This window comes from Melospiza georgiana, chromosome Z (genome assembly GCF_028018845.1).
Source record: "Melospiza georgiana isolate bMelGeo1 chromosome Z, bMelGeo1.pri, whole genome shotgun sequence".
Classification (NCBI taxonomy): Eukaryota; Metazoa; Chordata; class Aves; order Passeriformes; family Passerellidae; genus Melospiza; species Melospiza georgiana.
In genome coordinates this window covers 22,613,126-22,640,768 of record NC_080465.1, presented here as the reverse complement: position 1 = coordinate 22,640,768, position 27,643 = coordinate 22,613,126, and the positions used below count along the sequence as shown (strand labels likewise).

Below are 27,643 nucleotides of genomic sequence, written 5' to 3'. Positions count from 1 at the left end.
GGAATGAAGAGGAGATTTGCTTGGAAAGAGCCTAATTTTGGCCTTACATTCTTGCTTCAATTCCTAAGGGCAGTGTGGTCCCCACAAATAAAGTGCTGGTATGGTGCTGGCCACAATGTTTTCCTCTTGGCATTTTTGTTGAGGATGATGAAACAGGAAAGCCTTATAAATATGATTGTTTGGCAAAAGATTTTGAGAATATAGAAACTATAAGCGAGATTGAAATGAAAGCAAGCTTTAAGATCCCTTAGTTACTGAACAATGGGAAAACAATGGTGTGGCCGATTGAAGGTAATCTCTTTTTGATGAAGCAAAACCTTCTGCTTGCAGACAAGTCCAAAAGTCAGAGCAGACCCTACTAGCTTGGCAGAAGGGGTTTAAAGAGTAGTTTTTAAGGTTTAAAATGTAACTCAATATGGTTATGTAGTGATTCTATTCAACACAAAAGAGGATTTATTGTATTGTAACGAGAACTTCGCTCTCTTACCCCTTTTACTCTCTTATACTTTTGCTCTCTTACCCTTTTGCTCTTACCCTCTCATCCTCTCTACCCCTCTCTTTTCTCCGGCCTGCTCTGGGCTGCGGCTGGCAGCTCCAAGCGGGGCTGCAGCACGCAGGCCCTTGGCGATAAACCACAAGTTCCATGACCTGGCTTCGGAGATCTCTCGTCTCCGTCCGTCCCGACTGTCCTACACCCCATTGCTCCTACGATTTTGAGACAAAGTGTGTGAAAGTTCACTCCAGGAAGGTAGCATTAACAAGGCCTTTCATATGTAAGGAGAGAATGTGTCTTGTGTGGTCCACAGAGAGCCTGCAAGAAGGCATGAGGACATGGATCCCTGCTTTTGTTAGGCAGTGTTCTGGGAGGGGTACTCTGTTGTTAGGCTGCATGCAAAGTACCACCTGTCCTGTGTAAGTAAATGTCCTCTGCATTTACAACACACCTCATTCATGAAATCACAGGCGTCGCCCAACCTCTGACATGGGCTGACCCATGGTAGTGGTGCTGCCCCATGACATGAAGTGCGGAAGTCATACCTGGCTGTGTGTCTTTTGGTAGGAGGTGGTAGCACTTCTCTGACCTGTTATCCCGTCTGGGAATGTCTATCATGCTGAAGTACCTGGGATGCACTTGGCTAGACTCATCCTTTCAGGGACTGCTGATGGAGATTAGATGCCAATCTTGCATAAAAAGTCTGCTTTTTCTCAAAGGGTTTTTTTTGGGTAGGCCTTATCTCCTGCAGAAGCACTGTAATGAAGTGACCAAATTAACTTGGAGTTGCTGGTGCTGAACTCTTCTGAAGAACCCATCCCTAATTTCCTAAATGATCTGAATTCTTGATTAGGATTTCTGGGATATGCAATTTCCTATAGAAGCTGCAAAGTAGGGTTTATCTCATGTTGCTGTCAGTTCCCTCCACTTCAATTACGGGGTGTTTTTGCCACTGTCTTTCTGTTTTCTCTGGCTCTCCCTCTCTTTTTTTTTTTTTTTTTAATTCCCTTTGAAAGCCCTCCAAAACAAATACTCAATTCAAAGAGAATTAAATTCGTCTTACTTCATGGCATCTTACTTCATCCATTTCAATAATTTCAGGTATTTAGCAGAGAGAATGAACATCAGGTGGCTAACATCTCCCTGCACAGCCTCAGCCCTCCTTTATGGAGAGGAACTCACACTAATTGGACTGCTGTGTGCCCCCTAATTGCTCTCATCAGCAGTCCGTGTACTTCATCCATTTCATGGCTTTTTGGCAAGAAATTCCCACCTTCCAGGGAAACCTGATGAAGTTGGGGAGATGAGAGTGTGTGACAGCAAGCCAGGATGGCCCCAGGAGGACCTCATTGACTGCTGTAACACCCTGCAGCAGTGGGCAGAGGAGAGAGAGGACCAGATGCCTTTGCTTCATGGAATAAGACTAGAAGATAAGGAGATAAAGAGATAAGGACCAGATGCCTTTGCTTCACGGAATAAGAAACAAGATGTAGCTCCTGATCTCTTCCCCAAAATAAAGTTTTTTCTCTTCAAAATACTTCTGATGGAAATAGTATTTTTGGGCCATTTCTTATCTGTATGAATTAGAAGTTCCCGTTACAGAGGGCCCCTTTCAGCTGCTAGGAGACAACAGAGTCTAATCTGGCAGTATAAAAGTCAGGTAATGTAGGTTTAAATTGCTAATCCTTGTCTTAAGCAGTTGTTTATGAAGCATACTTTCACTCTCAGAGGAGCCACAGATCCGTAGGGAGCTGTAGGTGACTGTAGGGAACACCAGGCTTGTCTTCACTCTTCTCTATCCTTGCAGAGAGCCTTCCTGCCATGATAACCTTTGTTTCCTTCAACTTGGAGTTTTTTCAGTGTTGTCATTTGTCTATTCAAGAGCAATAGCCATTTAAAGCATGCCTATGCAGAACTGAAAATTGGACCAGGTTATGATGGCGTGTGTATTGCTTTGTGTCCCTTGAATTACAGAGGTTTCTGACACATTCCTGCGTGCCCTGTTGAAATGCAAATATACTTTCTTTTTGCATTTCAGGAGGTTACCTCAGTGCATATAAAAAGAAAAATCTATCATCTATATATTTTTTCTCAAGTCAAACCCAGATATTGAGTTGAAGAAAGCCTTATAATATCAAAAGCCTAATACCAGCTGTCTCTGAGCAGGGAAAGCAGATCTTTAAACAAGGCTTAAAACATAAAATGTTTTGAAGATGATCCAAGAATTAGGATTGCTCTGCATAGTCTAGGGGTGGAATGAGGGATTGCTTATCTTACTAGGAAGCAGACTGGATTTCAGGATGGATCTATTCTGCTTTGACAATCTGCATTTCTCTGAATTATTTTTTGCTCCTTCAACCTTTCACCTCTTTACTTTCCAATTGTTATTCAAAAGATCTCACGTAGCCTGCCAGGCTTTTGTGTCAGCAAGGAGTGAAACCCAAGCAGAGTCAGCTAAGAATTTCCATTGCTACTGGCTGCAATTATGTGGCTCAATACCAGCCTCATAATGAACATATAGGGGGTTAATTTTCATCTGTGGAGGCAACCTGTCTGTGGTGTCTTGTCCAGGTTGATGAGACAAGGGAATTATTTGATGTCTGACTTCTCCAGCCTCTTAGATAGCCAAGGCCATCAGCTTGTCTCCTACTGTAACTGAAATGCATAGCAGGTCCCAAGGATGAATGTCATCTGTCAAGTGTGGAGGATACAGACTGGTAGTCTCCAGGAATGATGCATTCTGCCACATTAAAAGAGGAATTCTGGGCTCTTTTCAGACTGGGAATTCTCTAATACAATGTCACACATACATTTTGGTCCCTATGACTTATTACTCCCACCTCCATGTAGGTAGAAAACAAATTCTGAAAAACATTCTTTGATCTTCCACCCACTGATCTGCTTGAAATTTAAGTTCAGTGCTGCATCTCAAGGGAAGGAAGAGTACGAATATAATTTATACCATATTGGAAAAAAAAAAAAGGAAGAAGAAGAGAGAACATTCCTTCCATCAGCTTTAGAATTACTGCTGTATAAATCTTCGGTATTCCTCCCTTCTGTTTGTTGCCACACTTTTCAAGTAGCATTGGACTATTCTCTCCCTGACCCAGTTACACTGTTTACTTTCAAATAAGAGTATTAGGCTGCTCCCTAAATTCAGATTATTTTTTTTTTTTCTTCTTTCCTGTGATGTTAAATGGAATATTTAGTTTCCTTCCAAAGTCATGCTTTCTTGGATGATTAAGTATTCACAGGATCCTTGTACTAATATGGGGCAAATCCAAGGCACCAGTTTTCTGTCCTGTTGACAAATGGGTTCTGGAAGGTGTCAAGAGAGGTAGGAAGGATTTAATCTGCTTTTGGGGCAAGGTAGCTGGACATGACTCCATAGGTAGATGGAATTGTGGAGAAAAGGTAAGTCAAAGGCTATGCCTATTTTTCCCCCTTCCACAGTGCAATGCCTACAGCCACAGGTGACACCAGCTTGTAACCTGTGTGGATCTTAGAGTGGCCTCAGTTTCCTTCCTCCCTATCTCTCCTCCCACTTGTCCCTATTGTGCCCCCTTTCTTTCTTTTTGCCCCCATCCTTTTGCCTTCTTCCTCTTTCTCCCACTCCTCTCCCCTTCCTTGTACTCCCCTTCCTTTTCCTTTTTCCCTTTGTTGCTATTTTGTGTTTGCTATTTGAGTCAGAGAGAAGCCTGGGAGGGAGATCGTTTTTCCTTTTTTTTTTTCTTTCTTTTTTTTTTTTTTTAATGCAGATCTCTAGGCTGAGGAGTTTATTTCAGTGGTCTTGATTCAGAGCATGCTCACTTGCAGGGACAGAGGCAGAGGTTGTTTGCCACTGATCTGAGATAGTTTGTAGACTTTACATCACTTCTTCAATCAATTTCCTGTGGGTTTCTGTCACAGCTATGGAGAATTTTAGGGTTTTGATGCTTTTATGGATTTTTTCGAAGTGCTGCTGTTTTCTGTAGCTCCATTTGTCAGCTTTAAATTAAGGAACTTGGTGGTCTGTGTTAGTCTGCATACTGTATGGCTCACTTAATTTCTGTGAGCTCTGTTGACAGTAGATGATAATTCCTAAAAGGAGGAATTCAAGAAGAGGAATTTTTCCCCCTTCCATACTATAGTGCTTTGCCAGGCAGTACAACAGCTAGTCTGCAAAACAGCTGTTTTCAGCTCCTGCTGTGAGGAGCATGAAGATGGTTGAAGACATCTCTTTACTTGCAGTGCTGATCAGGATAGCAGGGTGCATGATATATTTGCATCCCTGTTATTATCCAATGGCTTATTTTCATTAAAGCTGTGATCTCCTGTCATTCTCAGCAGGGCATTTACCATAGGAGTGGTTTCTTTTGGCACAAGATGCACTGTGGTTCCCAGAGACATAGTGATACAAGGATTAATATGAGCTTCCACCACTTGTTGTGGTTTTGTGATTCTGCTCACTTCTAGGTGCTTATTGATGTAAAAAGTCAGTTGTTAAGACTTGTGCTTTGACTGTGAGCTGCTGGCTGTATATGCTCTTTTAGCCTTCTTCTCATGTAACTTAAACCAGAGATAGTTCAGTTGTCCTCATGCAGTCATACCTTGTTCTCCCATCATTCCAGCTTTTACCCTGCTAGCATTCCTGTTGACCTGGTTGCATGTGCATGTAGAAATTAAGTGGCTGCTCTAATATTTCTGCTGTTCGCAGGAGCCATTTAATCTTGATTGTCAGCTCCCCCTAGTCAGTAGACCTCAGAAATTGTTATCTTAATATTACAGGAATTTTACTGTTGATCAGTTTTAAGCTCTAGTTCTGTAGCCATTGTGTTAAGAGTAGCTTATCTGTCAGAATTGACTTTGCCCTTCCTATTTTGGGGAGAAGGAAAAAAAAACATGAAAGAAAGAAAAATGAAGGATGACGGAAAGATTTAATGTAGTTTATTTAACAAACAGCATTTAGTGGCAACATTAAGTAGTTTTCCCTTTCTGTGCTACACAAATATGTTACTGGCTTTTGAGGCTATGTTTTAAGTAATTGATATGCATGTGTTTATGTATTTTGTCAGTTTGTGTTGTTTGTATTTGTAGTTGACATCAGGCTTAAATGATTCTAGAGGATTCTTGTGACTTTGTTTGAGGACATTGGAGTTCTTTAGATGCAGTAATGTGGTCCTTAGGTTTGTACTTCAAAAGCCAATATTGAATTTTACTTTGAATTCTGCATTTTTTCTTCTTGCGTTGTTGATTTGCTGAATGATATTAGGAAGACCAAGCAAGGACTGGGTACGTTTTGCCTCCCAGGGAAACTTGACTGGTGGGAGGAACAGATGGGAATGAGCTTATTTCAGGGTAAGTTGGAACAGCTGCCCATTTCCTCTATGGGTGATGGGGTCTGACATAGTGCCATGTGACAAGACAAAAGCTTTTGTATGGTTTTAAAAGGATGAGGTGGAAGGAATAATAAAAACTCTGGTTTTCTGTTCCTGCATCTGTTTTGACCCAAAGTTTTAAGTTTTCCTGCTGGTTTATGGCTTGTTCCTTAGAGGAACTGATTGGGAAGGTCTCTATAGGGTCACAGTCCTTTTGGTCACCCCAGTGGTGTCACTGCCTAAACATTGTGCCCCTTTCCGATAACCTCTTTGCTTGACCTCTGAACAAGAGGAAGGTTCTGAATTCTTGAAACACTTGGGGTGTCCGCTGGATGTGGTCAGCTCTGCTTTTTCTGATACTTCACAGCTATTTCAGCCCCTCTTTAAAAATGTCCTTTCTATCCCTCTATTTATGCTAACAAAACACTTTTCCCTCAGAAATTCCTGTTGCTCAGTTACAGACATAAATCAATCCTGTGTGCATAATAATTTGTAAAATGATGGGTCTTCTCTAATGTCAAAGCATGGCCTTTCCCCAGAATAACTGTGAATATGTACACAGAGTAATGACTCAGGAGTACAAGATTGTATTATCACTTGCAGATGAAAATCAGGGACGCTGATGAAATCTAAACTGAATCCCCAATCTGAAGATATTTAAGGCTTCAAATGTGTTCTCTCAGGAGGCTCTCTTTGGGAGAGTGTGAGCTGAGAAGTGTTTTCTCAGAAAACACTGAAGAAAGAAGAAGAAAGAAAATCCTTGGAGTTTTGGACTGCTGCAGAAACAGACTTGTTCCTTTCTGAAATAAGGTTCCTGTCCAACCTGAGGATCTGCTAACTTCAGCTCAGAGAATACTAGATGAACTGCTGCAATTAGGCAGCAGTGATGATGCTGTGGGCAACAGAAGAGAAATATTGTTTTGATTCAGTCTAGCTTGTGTTTAATAATAAAATTGCTCTGTGTAATTGACACTGGCCTAGGTCTGTGTGTGATATTTAGGCAGTATAATTATTTCAGATATGTTGAGAGCCTGGGGAGTTGGCCCTATAAATCTGAGAGCAAGAATAATCTGCCAGGCAGGGGGCTGCTAGGATAGAGAGTGATTTGTGGCCATTTACGTAGCACCTGTCAGGACCTGCTGCTTAGCTCATCTGGAGCGGTTTGACTGCAGTGCAAATTTCCTCTAAGAAGAGATTTTCTTTGAAAAGCTTTCGCACAAGCAGTGAGTAATTTCACATGGGTTAAGTAACATAAAACCTTTTTAGTGAAGTGGCAGAAGTAACTCAGAGCATGATTATTGCCAGGGAAAAAGGTTCCTTTCAGTTATCCTCTGTCAATGACAAGGGGCACATTTGGGATTTGATCTTAATGTGTGAGGTAGGGATGGGCTTGCTACATCTGACTGTGGTGGAAATGAAAATGTATTTTTCTTGTTGGCCAGAAGGGAAGATATCAGTCCCTCAAGCAGGATGGAGGCAGAATCTGTGAGCAATCAGAAGTTCCCTACTCCAGGGGCAGTTTTTATGTTGATACTTAGGTAAGCTGTTCCCTGTTCCACTGATTGTTGTCCTTCAGCAGGGTCCACACCAGTTAGAATCTGTGGGAAGGATATGCACCTTGTAGCATCATTGGGGACAACAGTAGCAAAGAGTTAATGCTATCAGAAATGGTGTTGCATACTAGGGAGACAGCAGCATCTTTTATGAGCAGAAATGCACATAGGACCATCATGTGGCTGTCTAGCCATTTGCCCTGTAAGGATGTGAATTTCTGATTGCAAGAGACTGAGAAGATGTATCCAGGGGAAAAGTCCACTCAATTCATATGCATCTTATTTACCCCTGGGTGCTGTTGTACATGTGGCATGGGGTAAGCAAACTCTCACTTTGCTTTCACGTGGCTTGGCAGACATGGAACAGGGTTCATATGTGAATAGAGACTGGAGGCTCTTCACCCAGCGTTTGGCTGCTTGAAGTATCTCAGCATGGGACATTCACCTCAGCATGCCAGACAGCACTCCCTCATTGCTGTCTACATGCAGACTTGCTGCCTGTGTGAGTGGGATGAGAGCCCTCATGTCCTCCCACAACCCAACATCACTGCTGCTGTCCTTGCCCTGCCTTTGATATGGCGGTATGGGGCAGGTTGCTGAACCTGATATTAGCCTTGCTGCAGAGTCTGCCAGCTCCTCATGCACCCTCTGCACAAACTGTTTGCCTTTTCTGGGTTTGTCACAATGTCCCCATTGTCCACTTTTCCCTTGCTGCTCACACAAGCTGCTTCACCTGTCCAGTGTGTCGGCAGCTGTCACGATCCTGTGCTGAGCAGAGTAGAGCAGAGCAATCTCTTCTCTCACACTGGAGCGCGTTGCCATGGCAATGCACAGTCTGCTGCACTCTGGGTCTCCAGGAGCCAGAAATGATGGTGCTTTTGCAACACTGAGGTAAACATCTCTCTTTTCCTGTATTTAGCACATCCACCCCTCAGTAAGAGTACCAGCTCCTTTTGGCGTTGGCCTCCCCTTGTCCCCTGCATGAGGGCATGTAGCTCCAGGCACAGAGAGCATGCCTAGCCTCTGGAGCGAGGCTTGTGTGGGTTTGAGCGGTACCTCTGGCAGTGGTACTAGGCTGCATGGGTTTGCTATGTATGGGTTTGCCATGAGGGGTGCCGCTTGGCAGCTGCATCATTGGTGGGATCAGCCACTGGAGCATGCAGTTTGCTCGTGTGGGGGTGTGGCTACAGCTCTCCTGGCTGCTGAGCGGGGAGATGAGTCCCTAGGTGCTTGTTCACAACTCTGCCACTGGTTTGCATTGATTACCTTGGGAAAATCATCTCTTTTCCCCCAAGCCCCTCTAAACCCCTCTTGCTCTCTCTTGCACTTTTGGAAGGCACCCCAAGGACTCAGGCTAGTGAGTGCAAATACTTAGAGTTGTGGAAATTTGCTGATTTGTCTCTCTGGGGCTTGCCAGTACTTTGTAATGGTGCTGTAGGTTTTCACTCATTTCTCCAGTGCTCTGGGAATCCATCAGTATTTCTCACATCCAGAAGCCTGTAGCTTCTGGCAGTTGATTGAAGACTCTTTTTGCAGTGTTCTTTGTTATTGCAGGCAGTAATGAGCATGGCAGGCTGTTGCAGGCAGGGAAGTGTGGCTGCGTGAACTGAAAATGAATATCTTGCTTGATCTGCTGGCATTTGTTCCAGCATCTTTCTCTCCACCTCTCTTCCTCTTGCTGTTGGTGTGTGTGTGAAGGGGGAGTTGATGCTGGAGAGGGGAGCAGAGCAGAGCAGGGGAGGAGTTTCTATCAGCGTCTTCCTTTTCTTTTTCTTTTTTTTTCTCCCATCCAGTGACGTGAGCAATGCCTGGAACAATCAGGCTGGCTCCAAACACTGTGCCTGAAGATGCTGGAGAAAACAGCTTAGTGTGCTTTAAGCAAACACTGATTGCTTGAGCCTGGGCTCTCCAGCTGTAACCTTTTCCAGTTCCTCTGCAGGGGATTGGGAAGTTTCATTAGCTTTCTTCTTTCCCATCCCATCCACTCACTTTCGGAAATGATTGGAGTTAACAGTGTTCAGAGCACCAGCAAAGTCCGGGTGAGAGCCACAGGTTCGGTGAAATACTCCCGAGAAGAATCTCTCTGGCGGCAGTCCCATCGGTCAAAATCTATGAAAATCTCCAACTCTTCTGAGTTTTCTACTAAAGAAAGCAAGGTAAATGACTAAATATTAGTATTGTTTTGCTTGGTTAGGCGCGGGGTTGGTGTTGGGAAAAGGTTATGCTTTGCAGGAGTTAAGAGCTCTGGATGATCTGCAGTGATCACAGAATTGCTGTCAGGTCATGAAAAAAAATCTCTGCATTTGAGGAGAGACCTGAAGGTGAAACAGCTCTGGTGTTATAATGATCAGGTCTTAGTTGAATGCCCTGTCACGTAGCTTTGTACAGTAGTAAACAGGAAAAACTTGCTAGTGACAGTGCTGGTTGGAGCTCTACTCTTAAGAAATGTGCCAGAGTTGGCAGGTGATGTCCTTCAGATTATTTGTTAAATCGGAATTGTTTTCTATATAAAAATGATTTTTAGTCCTTACCTACAGCTCTGTGGTTTAGTAGGTATGGATGCTAGGTGAAAATATTTTCTCAGTTGCATGCATGATTAAATACTGCTGCCAAGTATTCCTAATAAATATTAGGAAGGCATTGCTTGTGCATTTATAGGAATACATTAGAGTACTGTAATGGTTGGTAGCACAGGCTATTCCCAGCTGCTACAGTGACTGTATGCAGCATCTCCTCACCCAGCCCAGCCCAGTTATTCAGTTCCTAAGCAAACAACCCCCACACCATGCAACATCTCTTTTTTTTCCTCATCCTTCTCTCCCACATAATAATGGAGAGGCACCCAGGAACTCCTGGCAAGTGCTTTAAGAGCTGTCTCCCTCTCAAAGGTGCTCCATATCTCCAAGAGTTGGATGAATTTTATGCAGTGACAAAAATATGCCTCTAATTTCATTATTATTGCCAGTTGATTCTGACCTTGGGATTAAAAGATACGACCTCTTGCAAAGATGCGCATCAGCCAAGCATTTAACTATGTCTTGGGGTCCATGTGCATGCAAAGCAGGCACCATGCATGGATCTTCCTGTGGTGTCCCTTCCCTAAATCTCCTGTCTGTTCTGTGAGAAACCTCCTCTGCCACTGGTGAAAAGACCCCAGCACTGCACAGTAGTTCCTAGCAAAACACTCTCTGCTAGCTTACAGGTTGTGTAGCATTTCAGAGCCTGAGCTGTGTAACTTAAATCACAGGGTACTGCAACCAGAAATAAATATTAAGTATTTCTTTCAATTCAATTAAATAAGCCTCTGTTTTCAGGACCTTATAAATCATAACTAAGAAGTAGTGTATTGCTGAGTTAGGGTAGAGAAATAGCATAGCCATCATTTTCAGGCTGTTGCTGATGCAGTATGTGCTTTTCCAACAAATATCAAAGTAAAGGCTGCATCTTGCAGGTGCTCTGGGACCCTGCTCTTGTGATCACTTTCACCCTAAGCATGGGAGTAATTGCACGGTATTTGGTGGGAGGATTTATGCATGAAAACTCTCTTGCATATGGTAAAAACTCAAGTCTTTTGACACTGGATGAATTACTTAATTATATATCTTCCTCTCCCAGGTTTTGTGTCCACTGTGTGTGCATGGTGTAGCGTTCTCAGGGCAGGGACTTTCTCCCAGGGATGGTGTCTGACATGATTTGTTAACTACTGCAATAATGGAAGCTCTGTGTTCATTCCTCCATGGAATTCACTTTTCTTCCTTCTAAGTGCTGTAGGTTGTTATTTGAGAGATATCCACTTCTTTTCCTGCCTATCTCAATATGCTGGAAAGAACACTGCAGCTTTGTTACAGTTTTTTGTACTGTTTCCTTATTTCAAACAAAGATTTTTGTATCTGTAGGGCATCTGAGATGTGTAAAAGCTGTGTTATGGAGGGCTGAGAAGATCCCTGTATTCTCTTCAGTGGTGCTTGCCTGGTTGATAAGATGACAAATGGCTCTGCAAGTGATTGATATTGTGATTCTGGACAGTCCTTTCCATCTCTCTGATCCCCTTTCTGATTTTTGTCTGCCCATTTTTTTGCTGACGTCGCTGATTTAGAGAACCGATTTATAATTGAGCTTTGGCTCTTTGATACTGTTTTGTTGGTGGAAGAACCTGGAGGTTAATCTGTAGTGTGGCAAAGGAGCTCTTTTTATTATTGTAACTGTGCGTATATGTTTGTGCATCACTTCTCAGGAAATGTCTTCGGTTCTAGGCTGAGCTTTTCTGGACACCAGTGCCATGTAGATCTCCTCAGTCTTAAGTAAGGTTTGGTTTGTGGACTTCATATTTCTGTGGGTGTGTCTCCCTCTTTGTGTCTGGACTGCCTTGTATTTTATCTGCTCCCTATATAAAGTGAGTACAATGCTCAAGACCTGTTTCTGTGACAGCTGCAGCTGACTTTGGACAAGAGATAGATTTAAACCATTTGTGCCTCAGAAACATTCTCCTCTTTTACTTTTCACTTATATGACTCAGCCTATTTTGGTAAGCTAGAGTGTATTATGTATCCTCATGCTTTAGTAGTATGAACAAAGCGCCAGCATGGTGCCTGCAGAAAAGGTCTCCCTGATGTCAGTGTTGGAGAAGCTAGGTAGCCCAAGTATCTTTTATCTCCTTGACACACATCAGGTCTTGCCTCTGTGTGGACAGGCTTCACTAGGGAGATGCATCCCAAGTGTGTGTTATAGGAGGTACCACAGCTTTAGGCCGGCAGAAGAACCTGTGAAATGGTGCTGTGAATTTTGTACCATTGTTCTGTGGAAGGCAGGCTCAAGTCCAGACTGTGTGCAATGAGAGTCTATGTATCTTAGGCTCATCTGTGTGACCCAGCATGCTCAGTAGTCTCTTTTTCTGACAGACATTTTTTCTGCAGCCAGGGACTGAATTGCTAAGTACTTGTGCCTGTCCTGACTGCAAATGCACAGGGCCAATAAAACAGTTTGCAATAGGCTGTGTAGGAATAGGCTGTGGAGGTGCTCCACTATCAAGAAGTACTTCTCTAGCCTTTTCTCTATTTTTCTGTAATAATTCAGTATGCTGCCTTTACAATAACACTGATGAAGCACTTCAGCAAGTACAGAAAAAAAATCTTTTCAAGCAAGCCATGTGTATTAATACAGAGGATGCATTTCTTCTGTGGCATTAATTTCCTGTGTCTCAGGAGCCACAGCTAACCATCCTTTTCTGTTTTATGATGGTATATCTGGCACAATCTTTCTTTCCTTTTTTTTTCTCCCCCTCCCCCTCCTTCTCCATATACAAACCAGATTTTTAACAGAGGAGTTTCTCTTCGAAATGTTCTCCTCCAGTTGGTGACGCACTTGAAATTCCCTGGGTGAAATGATCTCCTTTCCTTCCTTCTAAAACATTCCTATCAACCCTATCTCCTCCTACACCAAAACAGCATTCATCAGTTCCATATGCTGCTGAACAGCTCTGTGCTGTTTTATGAATAATGTATGCTGGCTTGTTAGAAGAACGTTTGTTGTACAAACCAGTGGAATTTAAAATTGAGAGCAATATCAGCAGACGTGATGCCATGCACTAATGCACAGGCTTCTTGGGGTACTATTTTGGCACCCTTGCTGCATCCCCATCTGAAGGGGGGAAAATGCATGAGAAATAGAGGGTGTGTGGGCTTTGAATCTGGCAACGAGCTACAGGCACTCAGTGATCAGAATCCTTATCCTCCGTTTGCCAGGTGTTACAGATCCTTGCATGAGGACAGGAGAAAATGTCAAGCTCTGGGTTTTAAGGGAGGGTGGCAAATAGCAGGTGGTGGAGTAGTATAGATCTGTGTTCCAAGTGAGGGCCAGCCTTCAGATAGTGATCTAAACAGCAAGCGACGAGTGGTATATAGCAAGCAATATAGCTCCACATCCAGACTTGGCAGAAGGCAATGATACAGAGCTATGCCCTGGTTCCAAAGGATGAGCACATTAACAGCTATTAGGACTCCATGTGGACATTGTGATGTCTAGTATCTGTTGCCTCTGTAACCTGTTTTATTTTTGTAGAGTTCTGCTGCTTTGGTTGTTTTTTCTTCCTCCAGTAAAGCACATATGGCAGGAGCTGGAGCTGATGCCTGTCTGTCTGCTCAGCTCCAAAGGGCAAAGCCGCTGGACAGGTGCTGAGTGACTGGGGGAGGTGCTGTGACTGCAAAGACTGAGCATGTCTTTGCCCTCAGGTGTTTATGGGGCTTCCTTGCTGCTTGAAGTCAACTATGCCATTATCAGCTGGAGGTGAAGAAGAAATGTATCCAGGCAGGGCTGCCTCTGGAAGTGGCAGCAGGGAAGTGTGACAAGGGCCTGCCTCAGAACACACATGCATCCCTGTTCTGGGGACATCAAAAGCCAGCCAGGCTATCCTCTGCAATGATCAGATGATCATTCCTCCAACAATGACTCCAGAAATCAGGGAGGAGCTGGATGCAAGAAAAGACTGTGAGAGACGAGAACTAGAAAAGACGGTCTGGGTCATCCCTGGTGTCTATATGAACTTAGTTTTAGTTTTGCCTATTTACTGGCTCACAGCAGGTGTTTCCAGCTCCTCTTCTGTGCATGGAGTAGGTGTAAAAAATGTGTAGTATATTTCTTTCCCTCTTCCTAGGCTTTTCTGCATGGGCTAGTGCAAACAGAAAGTTAATAGCTTTCTTCTATGTTGCTTTTTGAGGGGAGGAATTGTACAGTGCTTTGGGATCTCTTCAAGCGTCTTGTACCCTGCTGGCTAGGTTTTGGGGGCCCTGTGTCTACTTGTAACTTAGATGATTTACCTCTCTCAGTATCTGCATAATTTGCTGTGTCTTTGTCCCTGTGTACACACCTGGTTGTGCCTTTCTTTTGTGCACTGCTTCTGCATGCAGAGGCTGATTGACAGCATCACTGGCAGCTAGCAGGTGACAAGAGCAGCCTATTCAAATGGGTCCAGTGGTTCATGCGTGTGACAGGATTTTGAGGAAGGTGAGGGTGGTGAATGACCTTTTTTCCTTTGGTAGCTTTGTAAAATAAACTGGAGTTTTCAGGAGCATTCTCTCCATAGTTTTGCTTTTCTTTCCAATTGGAATAAAAGTACCAATTTTAGTAGTAGTGAGAGCTTGTGGAAATCTGGGGTTTTTGTGGACCTACTTGCTTACAAAAGGGAAATGGGGGTGGAATTCAGCAGTTTTTTAGAGCTACAGCCTTCCACTTAAAAGGGAAAGTGTTTCTTGCCTAGTTTATGAACAAATACAAACAAATGCCACAAACGCATAACGAATCTCATTTTTTTTACACTTCAGTCTTCTAAGGGTCAAATTGGAGCTGTAGGAAACAGCATTGCAGTTAAAACGAGGAAGTGCCTATGATTTTGCCTACTGTTCTCCTTCATGCAGCAATTTCTTTTATTCTGCCTTCAAAATTGCACCTGTTTCTTCAAGGAGTTTATAGCCATGCAGAGCTTGAGGTGTGATGTACCTAGAGATGAACACTAATCAGAAAGGGGAAAGCTGTAAGCTATAAGAATAAGTGTTCTGGATAATAGGGATAAAAAGTCAAAGGATTGAAGTCAGACACTGCTGAGTAGTTGGTATCTGGGGGTTTGGATCCTATTCAGAGTAGCCTTGGGTGACAAAAGAGATAGAAAGTCTTTCCACTTTCTGACTGGTATCAGTCCAGCTTGGAAGATGACACCTATGCAATATTCATTCTATCATTCACTGCTCTGGTTCAACCTCCTATTTTCTGGCTTACATAGCAAATTTGCCAAATGCTTCCCAGGCTAGCAGGTAGGAAGTGGTGATTATTGTCAATCTGTAAGAGTGCTGTAAATGAGAGCTTTTTTTCTTTTTTCATTTCCCAGAGAGAAAACATGAGTTAATAATACCTGTCCTTGCAGCTAGCTAAGTACAGTGAGAGCCATGACCGTGCTGTAATCTCTGATGAATTTTGTTGCAATTTAGCGAAGCATTTAAGTGCTTGTCTGCAAGTTTGTTTGAATTAGTCATACTCTGGAGAAATATCTATTGAAAGAAGCTACTCTGTATATCAGGGCCTTGGGAAATAGCCATGAGGTAAATCAGGGTGCTGTGCTGTATCCATATGGTTCCGGTTGCAAAACGTGGCAGGAGGAAATTTTGCTTCTCTGGAACATATGAGAGCCCAGGAAGATATCAGGAAAATGTTAAAGTAGAAGTTGTTTTGGAGAAGTGACATAAAGCAGCTCTGAAAGGCTGGTGAGTCCAGCAGCAGCCTTGCCAGCAGTATCTGCCAGAGAGGTGAGTTGGGGCAGGCATGAGAACTCATGTATTTGCAGAGGTCTGCTTGCTGAGGTGTCAGTGAACATGCCTGGTAGACACACAGAACATACACAGGTTCACAGAACACAGCTGCCTAGGCTGTGCATACTCTCTGGAGTTCTCTTTCTGTTTTGTAAATACCAGAAACTTTTGACAGGCTCTGTTTGAGGGTCTGTGGGGGGCACCATGTCCTTGGTCAGATGTATGCTGTATGACTGGGTTGGTGTCTGTTACTCCCTAAAGAAGGAAGATGATGTCTGGCTCATTAGTAAAGGTTAGGACAAACATAGCTCTCTTTTTACAAGGCAAAAGCCTGGGGCATTTGTTATCCCTGCCCCAATCTGGACTGCTGCTTTTGTGTGTTCTGCTCTTTGGCTGCAATGATCCCTAGAGATGTGCTTAGCAGTGAAATCTCATAAAAACCTGCACAGGGCAGGTGTTAATTTTCAGAGGTTTTGACCCAATCTTGTTGGCATTTGGGCCAGGGAGCAACAAATATGTTTCCTCAAGCCAGGTTTTTGCTGTTTCTGAAACACATTGAGCTAGATGAGGAAAAAATACTACTTCTGAAAAACTGGGGAGGCGGCTGAAGGAAGTATGCAGCCTCTTCGCATTGTATTTGGAGTCATTTTCTGGCTCAAAATGTAAGAGAATATTTTATTCATAGCAGGAAGAAAAGAACAAGTCGAAGAATAAGACAGGGGCTTTGGCCAAATCATATAAGAAGTGCTTGGTGACTGCAGGAACCAATATCAGCATTTGTTTGTGTACAAAAGTGGAGTTGTGTCTAATTCTGCTGAACAGGCAGGAGAAATATTAACTCTTTCTTTTGCTTTCTTTCTGCAGAGTGGTCTTGAAATTTCTTGATAACTCTCACCTGAAAATTAGCAAGTGCCTCCAAATTGCCAGAAATGCCCATCTGTTCACCTTTGGCTTTCTGCCTTTGGTTCAGAGCACCTATAGACTTCAGAGAAGATATATTTTTAGAAATAGTGAAAACTCCAAACTTGGAAATACTTAATCATATCTCTCTGAATGGCACAGTGAAGCTCAAGTTAGTGGTGAGGACCTCTCTTTGCTAGCTCAGCGTCAGTAGGATGAGGCATGAGTATTGTTTGTGTTCATATCTGTTGTATTGCTCTGAGAAACTTACTGTCTTGGAACATTGTGACCAAGGGTAGCTACCTGTGTAGCATCAACATGAAGTGAATTGTACCATAATGTTTGACCTGCTTGTGTATGGTTTGGTAAAGTCGGATTTCCAGAGAGCTGAATATTAAGGATCTTCAAATAAGACTTCCAGATTCAAAAAGGAGCCAGTGGATGACAGCATGAAGAGTGGGATATGCTCATGGTATTGCTCATGCGAATTCAGCTGTGGCATATGCACGAGACTAATTTCATCTCTTCAGTTTCCAAATTATTTTTGGTTTGGGTCAGCATTAAGGCTATCTAAATGTTACTGTTTTTGTTGAGCATCATGTCATAGCTATTATAGTATGTGATTTTCAGGCTTGTTCATACTTGATGTGCTACTTTTTGCTAATCATGTGCATCAACAGTTCTTCTACACGTTAACATATTTTGAGGCTGTGTAGGAGTTATGTGCCAGAGGGAGTAAATCTAGCTATGTATATAAGGTGAATTACAAATGCAGATTATACGTGTGAGAATCAGGGACATTCCATACCAAAATACTTCACTTGAGTTAAGTGACCTTTTTGAAGAACTCCATTAGCTTGGTAATACCAGAGGTTTATCCATTGTATACATCAGCTCATGGGGGGCTGAAATAAGACATTCTTATCCAACTGATATATGTACTTTCTCTCAAAAAAAAAAAAATCCATCCCAGCTGTCTGATACTCACCCAGTCTTAAGTCAGTTTTCAGACCCTTTTCTCTGCAGGCTTGTATCAAAACCAGAAATGTTACCTTTGATGTCAAACCTACTGGGCACCTTTCCTATGAATTGAAAGAGGAATGGTGTTAATGGACAGCAGTCCAAGACAGTGATCTTGAAGCAGAAAAGTTACTTAACATTAATTTTCTGTTTTGCACTTAGAAATTGAACATGTTTATGTTTAGGTGTGTGACTGGGAAAGCATTCAGGTGTCTGTGAGGCTCAGGGACTTTGGGTAGCTATTCTGGCAAATTTTCACAGATTGGCCTATATGATGAAATCTTAAAGTCCCCATTAAAGTCATTGACCAAAAGTTTTCATTGAGTGTCAGGAATTAGACTGAACCTCGAATTTCAAGGTCTTGTGGCTTTTGCTAACTGGAAGTAAAGTTCAGGTTTATTACCACCCGAGGAGCTAGAATGTACCTAAGTCTATTGGAACCAGTGAGATGTATCCCAGAGTCCTGAGGGAATTGGCTGATGTAGTTGTCACGCCACTCTCTGTGGTATTTGTAAAGTCACTGTAATCATGATTTCACCATTGTATTGGTGAAGTCCCAGTGACTGGAAAAGGGAAAACATTGTACTCATATTTTAAAAGGGTGGAAAGGAAAACCCTGGCAACCAGGGACTTCCCAACCTCACCACCTGCCTGGGAATATCATGGAGCAGATTCTCCTAGAAGCTGTGTTCTGGCACATGGAGAACAGAGAGATGATTCGAGACAGCCTGTGCAGCTTCACCAAGGGCAAGTCCTTCCTGACCAACCAAATGGCCCTGAATGATGGAGTGACCATGTTAGTGGACAAGGGAAGGGCTATAAATGTCATTTATCTGAACTTCTGTAAAGCCTCAGATAGAGTTCTTCACAACATGCCTGTCTCTTAATTGCAGAGAGATGAATTTTATGCATGGACTGTTAGATGGATAAGAAAGTGGTTGGATGGTCATATCCAGAAGGTAGTGGTCAATGGCACAGTGTCCTGATAGACATCAGTGACAAGTGGTGTCCCTCAGGGGTTCATACAGGGATCAGTACTATTTAATGTCTCCATTGATGACATGGATGAAGGCACTCTCAGGAAATCTGCAGGTGACACCCAGCTGAAGGATGAGATGGCATCCAGAGCGACCTGGACACCTTAAGACCAAGTTTAACAAGACCAGGTTCAGGGTGCTGCACCTGGGTCAGAGCTACCCATGTATCAGCACAGGCTGGGCATGAGCAGATGCAGAGCAGCCCTGTCAGAAGGACTTGGGGGTGCTGGTGGGTGAGAGGCTGGACATGACCCAGCCATGGGCACTCCCAGCCCAGAGAGCCAAACGTGTCCTGGGCTGCATCCAGAGCAGCGTGGGCAGCAGGGGAGGGAGGGGATTCTGCCCCTCTGCTCTGCTCTGGGGAGAGCCCACCTGGAACCTGCATCCAGCTCTGGGCTCCCAGCACAGGGAGGACATGGAGCTGTTGGAGTGAGTCTATAATAGGGAACCAAAGTGATTATGTGGATGGACCACATTTCCTATGAAGACTGGTTGAGAGAACTGGGTTTTTTCAGCCTGGAAAAGAGAAGGTGTAAAGGTGACCTAATTATGGCCTTCCAGTCCCTGAAGGCAGCCTACAAGTTGTTTTTACAAGTGCATATAAGGAAAGGACAAGGAGCAATGGTTTCAAACTTAAAGAGAATAGCTTTAGACTATATGTTAGGAAGAAATTCTTTACTGTGAGGAGCACTGGAACAGGTTGCCCACAGAAGCTGTAGATACCCATCCCTGGAAGCGTTCAAGGACAGGCTGGATGGGGCTCTGAGCAACCTGGCCTTGTGAAAGGTGTTTCTGCCCATTGAAGGAGTTGCCATGGGTGGAACTTTAGGTCCCTTCCATGGCTATTTCATGATTCTATGTTCTTAAAAAGGCGCAAACTACAAACCCCCAAAAATTGCTTGAGAAAATGACTGTAATCTTAAAATACACATTCAGTATTTTTTTCTTAGGTGGAATTTCTGCTGAAGATTCTCACATTATCATTAGCAGATACAGGACTTTCTTGATCAGAGACTGCTTGCTTGCTGATAGTATCTGGGTGTCTTTACTCAGGATATTAATGTATGTGTAGGAGGGGTCAGACAATAATTCCATCTTATTTCTCTCCCTTTGCAGGCCCTCTACAATTCAATCAAGAATGAAAAGTTGGAATGGGCAGTGTAAGTATGCTTCTGTTGTAGAAATTAGAAGTTTAACAGTAGTACCTGCACAGTAATCTGTTTATACATCCTATGTCACCATCTGTGTGGGCTCCAAAACCTGCAGAAGATAGCCAGTGTACATAATGAGTTTGCTGTTTTGCTAATGAATGACCTGGCAATATACAGCCTCATCTGTTTCTCCAGCAAGTGGAATTGTTAATGATAGGAGCCAACTCCATTTGTAAGGAAAGAGGACATTTCATTTAGTAGGAAACTTCAGCCTGAAAAGAGAGAAATTAAATCCTCTGTTGTTCTATGTCTGCATAAATAAAACAGAAGTTGACGTCTCCCTTTATCTTTCTGTTCATTGTGTCAGAGCCACTGAATAGAAACACACTTCTTGGATTCAGTTTCCTGCTGTTGGTTTATTGTCTTGGTTTGTCTCCTGATTAAGTATGGATAACTTGACAACAACCTAATGTGAAAGATGATAAATGGACAAAGTCTGATATCACTCCCTCCTATCCTTAGTTGATTTTGATAGGATAACACTTGTTAACTATGTAAATGCTGCAGATGAGAAAAAACTTCAGTTTCAGATTTCTGATTAAAATGACATTTCCCTGTGCTTAGGCTTTGTGTAGTCTAATTATGACGGGAAAGGGCAGAAGTGTCTACTTTTGATTTTGCCACTTGCAGAACAGTGGATTTTGGTATAAAATAGGAAAATGATGTCTTACATATACTTTGGCTATACAAGGGTATTTCCCTGTGCATATTTACATATGTGAAACTTCACCTTCTTGGGAACAAGGTATGTCTGGAATGCATGCTCCTGCACCTCTTATGCTAGAATTTCTAGCAAGTGCCATAGGTCTTGCAGGCCCAGTGGCTTTTTTGATCTTCGTTGTTTTAAGTTCATGATCTGCAAACCAATTTCTTGTTAGGATGTGCAGCCTCACAAGAGCAACTGGTTCCAAGTGGGATTGCTGTCCCAGTTCAGAAATGTGCTAGGTGGTGTCAGAGTAGTAAAGAAGGTGTGCTTTTAATGGGAATCAGTAAGAAGTACCATCTCTGATGAGTATTAAAAGTCATGGTGGGAGACATTTTCACAGACTGTGTCTTGGACCTGGAACACGCTGTGTGAATCTTATATGTCACACCAAAGCTGTTTGCCAGACACTGTCACAGGTACTTTAGAACCAGCAGAATCCATTATGTGACTTTCTCAATGTCAGAATTTTCCTCCAGCTCTTGCCAAGAAACTATACCGTGCCTAATACACTTGGGCAGCTTCCAGGTGGCAACTGGCTCATGACTGGCTCTGCTCCTGTGAACCTCAGTCAAGGTGATTTATGAGATCTTCCTGCTGTATAGGTGGTAACTGCTTTGGCATTTACATAGTCTAGTCCATGTCCTTGGTTTGGGGGAAAATTCTAAACAGGCTGGAAAAGTGGTAATTCGGACTCTTTCTTAAGTAAGGCTTTGGGTGGATGTAAAGCTACTTTTTTACAGGAGAATGCTCAAAGGTGCCAGTTGTTGGCTCCAATCTGAGACTGACACATAGCTAGGACTGATGTTACAATTAATTTCTGTGATGAAAAACAAAGCTCATTCTGGGCATAGTCAGTACCTTTAGAGCTGAGAGTACTGGCTGGAGAAGGAAGTGTGAAGATGTTTCTCTTCATTTTTATAGAGATGTGTGGTTGGTGTAAAGTAATAACCCCAAGAAGCCTTGGGGCTGCCTGAGCTTGAGGGAGGAGGCACAAATATATCTCTTGCTCTGCTGTTGTGATCTGCAGAGAAAGCTGAATGGGAAGGAAGCATGGTCAGTTTTGTTCTGGTGAGACCAAAGAAAATCCTGTCTCCCTTCCAAAGATGATTCTTTTGCTTCCCTGATGCAGTTGGCAGGGTAAGAAGAGGGAGGTAAGGCAAAGATGAAGATAGGACTCCAAACCTCCGTATAAGCTCTCCTGCAATGCTGGCATTTTGAAGGAATGCCTTTCTGCCAGCCAGAAATCCTTTGAGGATCTAAGGCGCTCATCAACTAACCAAAGGTTTAAGAGCTGCTCTGGAAGTACATTATTTAGTGGGTTAAGGGCTATCAGTAAGTCCATAGACAGGAAAGGGTAATGGTGAAACATAAGATGGGGAAGGACTGCTATCCAATCCTTATCTTACTAGTTGTGAGCTAGGTGTGTTATTATCTTAAAGAGTTTGCACATCTTAAAGAGTACATTTCCAGTAGAATTATAGTCTGATCCAAAGCCCACACAAAGAAAGGGCTACTATTGACTTCAATTTTGTAATCATGAGAAGTGACACCTTAATCAGCAGATATTCTCCAGAGACTTTCAGTAGGAGTGTTCATTTATCCTTTTTAAAAGGAAAGCATGAGTACAGCTCTGAAGAGAGAATTGCATTATAGTTCTTGTTCTGCAGTAGTGCCTGGTTCAAGTTCTCCATAAAGTTAAAAGTGAATAATCTGTAACATAAAGTGATCTGACCAGGAATTTATACTGAACTGGTGAATGTGGGATCCTGAGAGCACATTTCTGCTCCACACTGCAAGCCTCAAAGGTGTGAACTGTTCTTCATGTCTGTTGTGGATGGCCTTAAATTTGAAACATTGGAAATTTGAAATCAACCTTTAAAAAGGTTTTTTATGGATTTAAAACAACGCATAGGTTTGCCTGGATAAAGTACAGAAGTGCTTTCAGTGGAGGTTTTTGTGAACTGGTTGTTCTGTCCAGAATGGGTTAGGAAGATCCAGCCACAGAGGCAAAGAGATAGGTTGCCTGACCTCCAAACATCCCTTCGTTGTCTATAATACTATATCCTCCCAAGGTTTTTAGGTGTTTCTCATTCTTTTACTTTCACACTGATCATTGTCAGCTTTAAGCTGAAAAAGAAAAATCAATTTGATTACAAAGTTGCCAGAGCTAAATATGTTTTATTTGCCTGATGTCTGCATGGAAATGTCATGGTGGCCATTACTGTTTTCCTTTGTTTGCAATACTGTGTCTGTTTACTGTTGAAAGTAATCAGAGGAAAAAAATCATCATCTTAAAACAGGTGATCTAGAATTAATTTATGAACTCCCAAAGCACTGCTTACAAAATTGCTAAAGCCAAATGGCTGCATTTGAGTCAGTTTTGTCCCAAAAGCCTTCTCTCAGCAGAACAGTGTAGTTTTTTTTCAGGATAATCATTTGGTTTTTAACTAGCCAATGATATACTTCTCTAACCAGAGGTGTTTACAGGGACATGATATATTCTTTTTTTTGTTTATCTGAACTACACTGATAAATTATCTCCTTTCAGCCAAACCAAAACAGGTCATTCAGTTAGTGATGGTGGGAAAGAGATGCTGCCAAATCAAACTGTGATGCTGAGATCAGTGTAGTTATAAAGACATCTGTGCTGAAGCTCACCTTTTTCTAGGTCAAACTGAGAAATCTCTCCCTGTTATAATTAACTTTTGTCTCCTCTGTGAAAAAGTTCTAGGATGCTTCTGGTTTGCAACTTCTTGATTGGTTTTAGAGTGGGGGTCACATGGTATTCAACCTGGTTCTCTTCCTTCCCTCCCACTGGGAAAGATGCCAAAACTTCTCTCGAGTCAATTTCCTAATGCAGATGCTGCTGATTTCATGGATGCATATTACAAACCTGAATTTTTTTTTTTCAATTGCAATGTTTAAATAGATGAACTCAACTTTCTGCTGTGTCATATAAGGTTGCTATTTGAACAAATGCAGAAGAGATGAAGCAGAGTTTTAAAAATGAAGGGCTTGACTGCATGGTTCCAGATCAGTGATTTCAGAATTTTCCAAGGCAGAGCCTCAAATTGGACCATAGATTGTAAAGAAATAATTTTATTACTGAGAGAATCAGATGATGCTTTTCTCCCAGAAGAGACAGAAATGGGACTTTCCTGTATAGGAAAGTTCTTGGGAGAGGCAGGAAATGCTTTTCTTCATCAAAATGGCAACATCTGGATTTTAATATTTTTCACATCTATGTGTTTAAGAATAAGGGGCAAACTCTTTCTAGTTGTCAGTTATCATAAATTTGGGAAGGAAAACATCGCTGTTTCAATGCTGTGACTGCAAGTTGATAGCACAAGCAGGTGCCTGTGTGACACCACGTCCATGACTCTGAACATACCTGCACAGAGATCGCCACTGACTCTTACCCACATCACTGGAGGCCTTCATGCTGGGGACGTTGCAGCACCTGGATGATCTGTGAGAGCCATCTGAGGATGGGCAGGTAGTCACACTCCCCACAGTTTAGGGTTTCAAACAAAGATCAGTTTTCAGGTTTATGTATCCAGAGGCTTCCCTGAATTTTCTACAATTCTTTCTTACAAAAGTACCCTAAAGGCTTGTTAGAAGTAAGCTCAGATTTTTAAATCCCTGATAAACAGTATTTGGGAACCTATCTATTCAGCCAGCTTTGGAAGATTCCTGAGGGAAAATTAATACCTGAACTTTTTTTGCTACTTTGACATTCCTCCGAATCATCTTGCTTTCTTCTTATGTTTGACCACTGAAGTAACATGGAGTATTTGGGCAAATGAGTCTCAGATCCTCTGGTTTTCATCCACTTCTTGCTTGTAATGCGTCCTTCCTGCCTCTTTGTCTCCCGTCATTGCCTCTTGTAGACTGATTTGTGCATCTTGCCCTCATGCATCTTGTCAGAGCACTCAGCTCTCAGAAATGCCTGAAGCTTCTGAGTCTCAAAGAAGTCCCATTTTCATGATAGAACAAAAGACCAGTTCAAGGTTTGTTCAGTGCTGCCAGCAGTTGTGACAGCTGATGCTATTTTGTCCTTTCCACCATGTCTTTTGAGGAATTCCGGTTTTAACAGAATTGCTGTAACTAGAAGTACTGAGTTTAAGAGCACTGCCCCCAGCTCTTAGTGGTGTCCAGGATCCCCCACAGGATTGCTCATCCACCACTGAGCCTGCTTGATTAAGGGTACTAGTATATTCCCACAGGACAATTGATCAGTATACAGTAATTCATTCCCATAACTCCAAAGGAGATAGCTTATTCCAGGAAAGTGTTAAGCCTTTTACTGCAGTTGGTCTCTGCTGACAAGGAGAAATCTGCTGTGTCCTTGGCTGAAATCCCAGAATTCACAAGGCACTTCTGTGTGACAAATCAGCCTGTGTGCTTATGCCCTTTGAGAGATTTTCGTCTGGATTAAGTGCCTCAGACTCATGTTGAGAGAATTTGCTTCTGGAATGGACATATGTCTAAGAAACACATAACACACAGTGGTTCCAACTTACCAGCAGCTAGCAAGTACACCCATGTAGGGTAGGGACAAGTGAAATTGTCAGAAATGCCCACACCTTTTCAATTGGGAGAGTGCTTCAACTAAAGCATATTTGCTTTGACTAATAAAAAAATTTTGTACAACTTTCTGTGCTGGAGTGGGAAAGCACACATCAGTAGGCTAAAGATGCAAGGACAGCTCTTCCTTGCAGGAATCAGGTCTTGAAGTAAAAGTTTTGTTCTTCTTAATTAGGAGACCTTGCAAGACAACATCATGAAGGTATGGTGCACCTCCTGACTATATTTCTATAATTTATATGATGTGACCAAAGTCAAATGCTTGAGAATATGCCCTGCTACTACAGAGTTCACTAACACAGCCCTCGTGTTTCTGAATTTGTTTTCCTTGTTGTCAAACCAGTCTCTTAGCCTTTTTTCTCCTTAAACTAAGTTATTCCTAAAAGACCATTTCATAGAATCATAGAATCATAGAATCATCCTCTAGTTTGGAAAAGATTTCCAAGATCATTAAATGATGATCTATGACTGAACATCACCCTTTCAACTAGGTCATTGCACCAAGTGCCACATCAATTTGTTTCTTGAATGCTTGCAGGGATGGTGACTCCACCATCTCCTTGGGAAGTTTGTTCCAATGCTCAACCACCTTTCAGTGATGAAATTTCTCCTGATGTTCAACCGGCTAATCCTCTCTTCATTCACTGGTTGCCTGGGAAAAACGCCTACCCCCACCTGGCTACAACCTCCTTTCAGGCAGTTGTAGAAGGTGATAATGAGCCTCCTTCGCAGCAGAGCTGAGGATAAGATAGATTTGTTGCTGTAGCCTGCAGTTCTTGGAAGACATTTTTTGAATGGTCATTCCCACAAGCAGCCATGGTAGCAGTGTGTTCCTAAAGGAGCTTCTGGATTGATATGTGCCTTGCTAATTGTCCGATAAGACATACTTTTGAATGGATGGATGTGTTTGGAAGATCTGCTTGAGCTTGCTCTCTCTCTGCCAGTCATCTGGGTCCAGTGAGATGCATCAAGTTGAGGTCCACCCCCAGTGGGTTAGCAATATTAGCCATCATTCTGCTCAAAAGATTTTTTTTTTAAATCAGATGCTAGTCTCAGCAGGTGTTGCTACCACGACTTTCCAGTGACAACCTTCATACTCCCTGACACACCTTTCTTAGTCACCTTGAGGGGAATGTATGCAGATTTCAAAGGATGAAGGGCTACTGTGTAATCTGGCCTGTTCTCTGAAAACTGTTGTCCTACTGTTGTGATGGACACCCTTTACTTCTAGGTTGCCTAGTCCTTTTTAGCCTTTGCCTGTAACAAGCAAAAAGGTATTTATTAGTCAGGTAATGTTTATGACTTGCATTGTTGTCCCCAAGAGCTCTGTGGAATACATTGCCCTAATAAGTAACATTTTCAGCAGCATTTTATTTCCAAAGTAAAGATGACATAATTCACCTAGTTTGGTTTTTATTTTTAAATTACTGATTTTATGCTAGTCAGCAGAGGAAAATAAAGAAAAAGAGGTAGAGTCTGTGTTTCATAAGCTAAGTTAAGGGGTAAGCCACAGTGATTTGTAGTATTCTAATTCTTTTCATCTACATGTGAGCTCATGAAGAAATTGGGGATTTTTCAGCTGAACCCAGCAGGCAAATATTTCCCATTTTAACACTCAAATACATGGAATTAAAAATAGCCAAAATTGGAGGACACAGAACACTTTTGAAGTCTAATCTTCTGAGACAATAATGGAAACTTGGCCTTTTTGAAAATCTGTGTCCTGTGCTGGTGAAGTAGGTGAACTGAAACTTTGCTATAATATGTCTATATTTTGATATATTTCTAGATTTCTCCCTAAGTATGGCCCCCTATAAAAGAGAGAGGTATATTTTGACAAGGAGTGTTCAAAAATTGCTGAACAGTCCATCCTTCATGCATGATTTTCACTGCTTTTTAAGGGATGAAGAAGAGAAAAAAAAATCTCACTCGGATGGTACAGATGAAAAGGATAATGGGAACCAGACAAAGGCTGTCAGTCGAATTGGCAATTCAAATAACCCATTCCTGGACATCCCTCATGACCCCAATGCTGCTGTGTATAAAACTGGATTTCTGGCTCGGAAAATCCATGCAGATATGGATGGAAAGAAAAGTAAGTAATTTTTCAATCCTAATGTGTTATTTTCTTGTTATGTCTTCACAATGCCACTTGCCAGTGAGCCCATGTACTTCTCAAGGCGAACAGTGCTGCTTCATTAGGGGAAATAGCAGCCCTAACAGGCAACACAACACTGGATTATCACACTCTCACTGTTAGGCCAGAATTTACAATGCTCAGTGCCATGTGCAGCAGCTCTAATGCATAAGAAGTAAGGTGATACAGCAAAGCCTTGTGAATTTTTGGGCTGAAAGAAAATAAATATAATGGTTTACAGATAGAAAATAATTTCAAGTGAATTACAGTAGCTGTTCTGCAGTAATTTGAGAATTCTCCTTTTCCTTATGTGACACCAGATTGTTTTGGATCTCCCCTCCTCTCTGG

At 42.4% G+C, this 27,643-nt stretch overlaps 1 protein-coding gene across 3 annotated transcripts in view; it reads left to right on the top strand.

Moving 5' to 3' along the window:
• PSD3 (pleckstrin and Sec7 domain containing 3) overlaps positions 1-27,643 on the top strand; it is a 107,917-nt gene that overhangs the window by 60,015 nt on the left and 20,259 nt on the right. For 2 of the 3 annotated variants that reach the window (XM_058043560.1, XM_058043561.1), the window contains 2 exons: positions 19,771-19,814; positions 27,060-27,253. In XM_058043560.1, the coding sequence (XP_057899543.1) occupies positions 19,771-19,814; positions 27,060-27,253 (238 nt within the window). Of the gene's footprint in view, positions 1-9,180; positions 9,560-19,770; positions 19,815-27,059; positions 27,254-27,643 lie in introns of those variants that run through there. The other variant, XM_058043563.1, reaches the window with a different exon arrangement.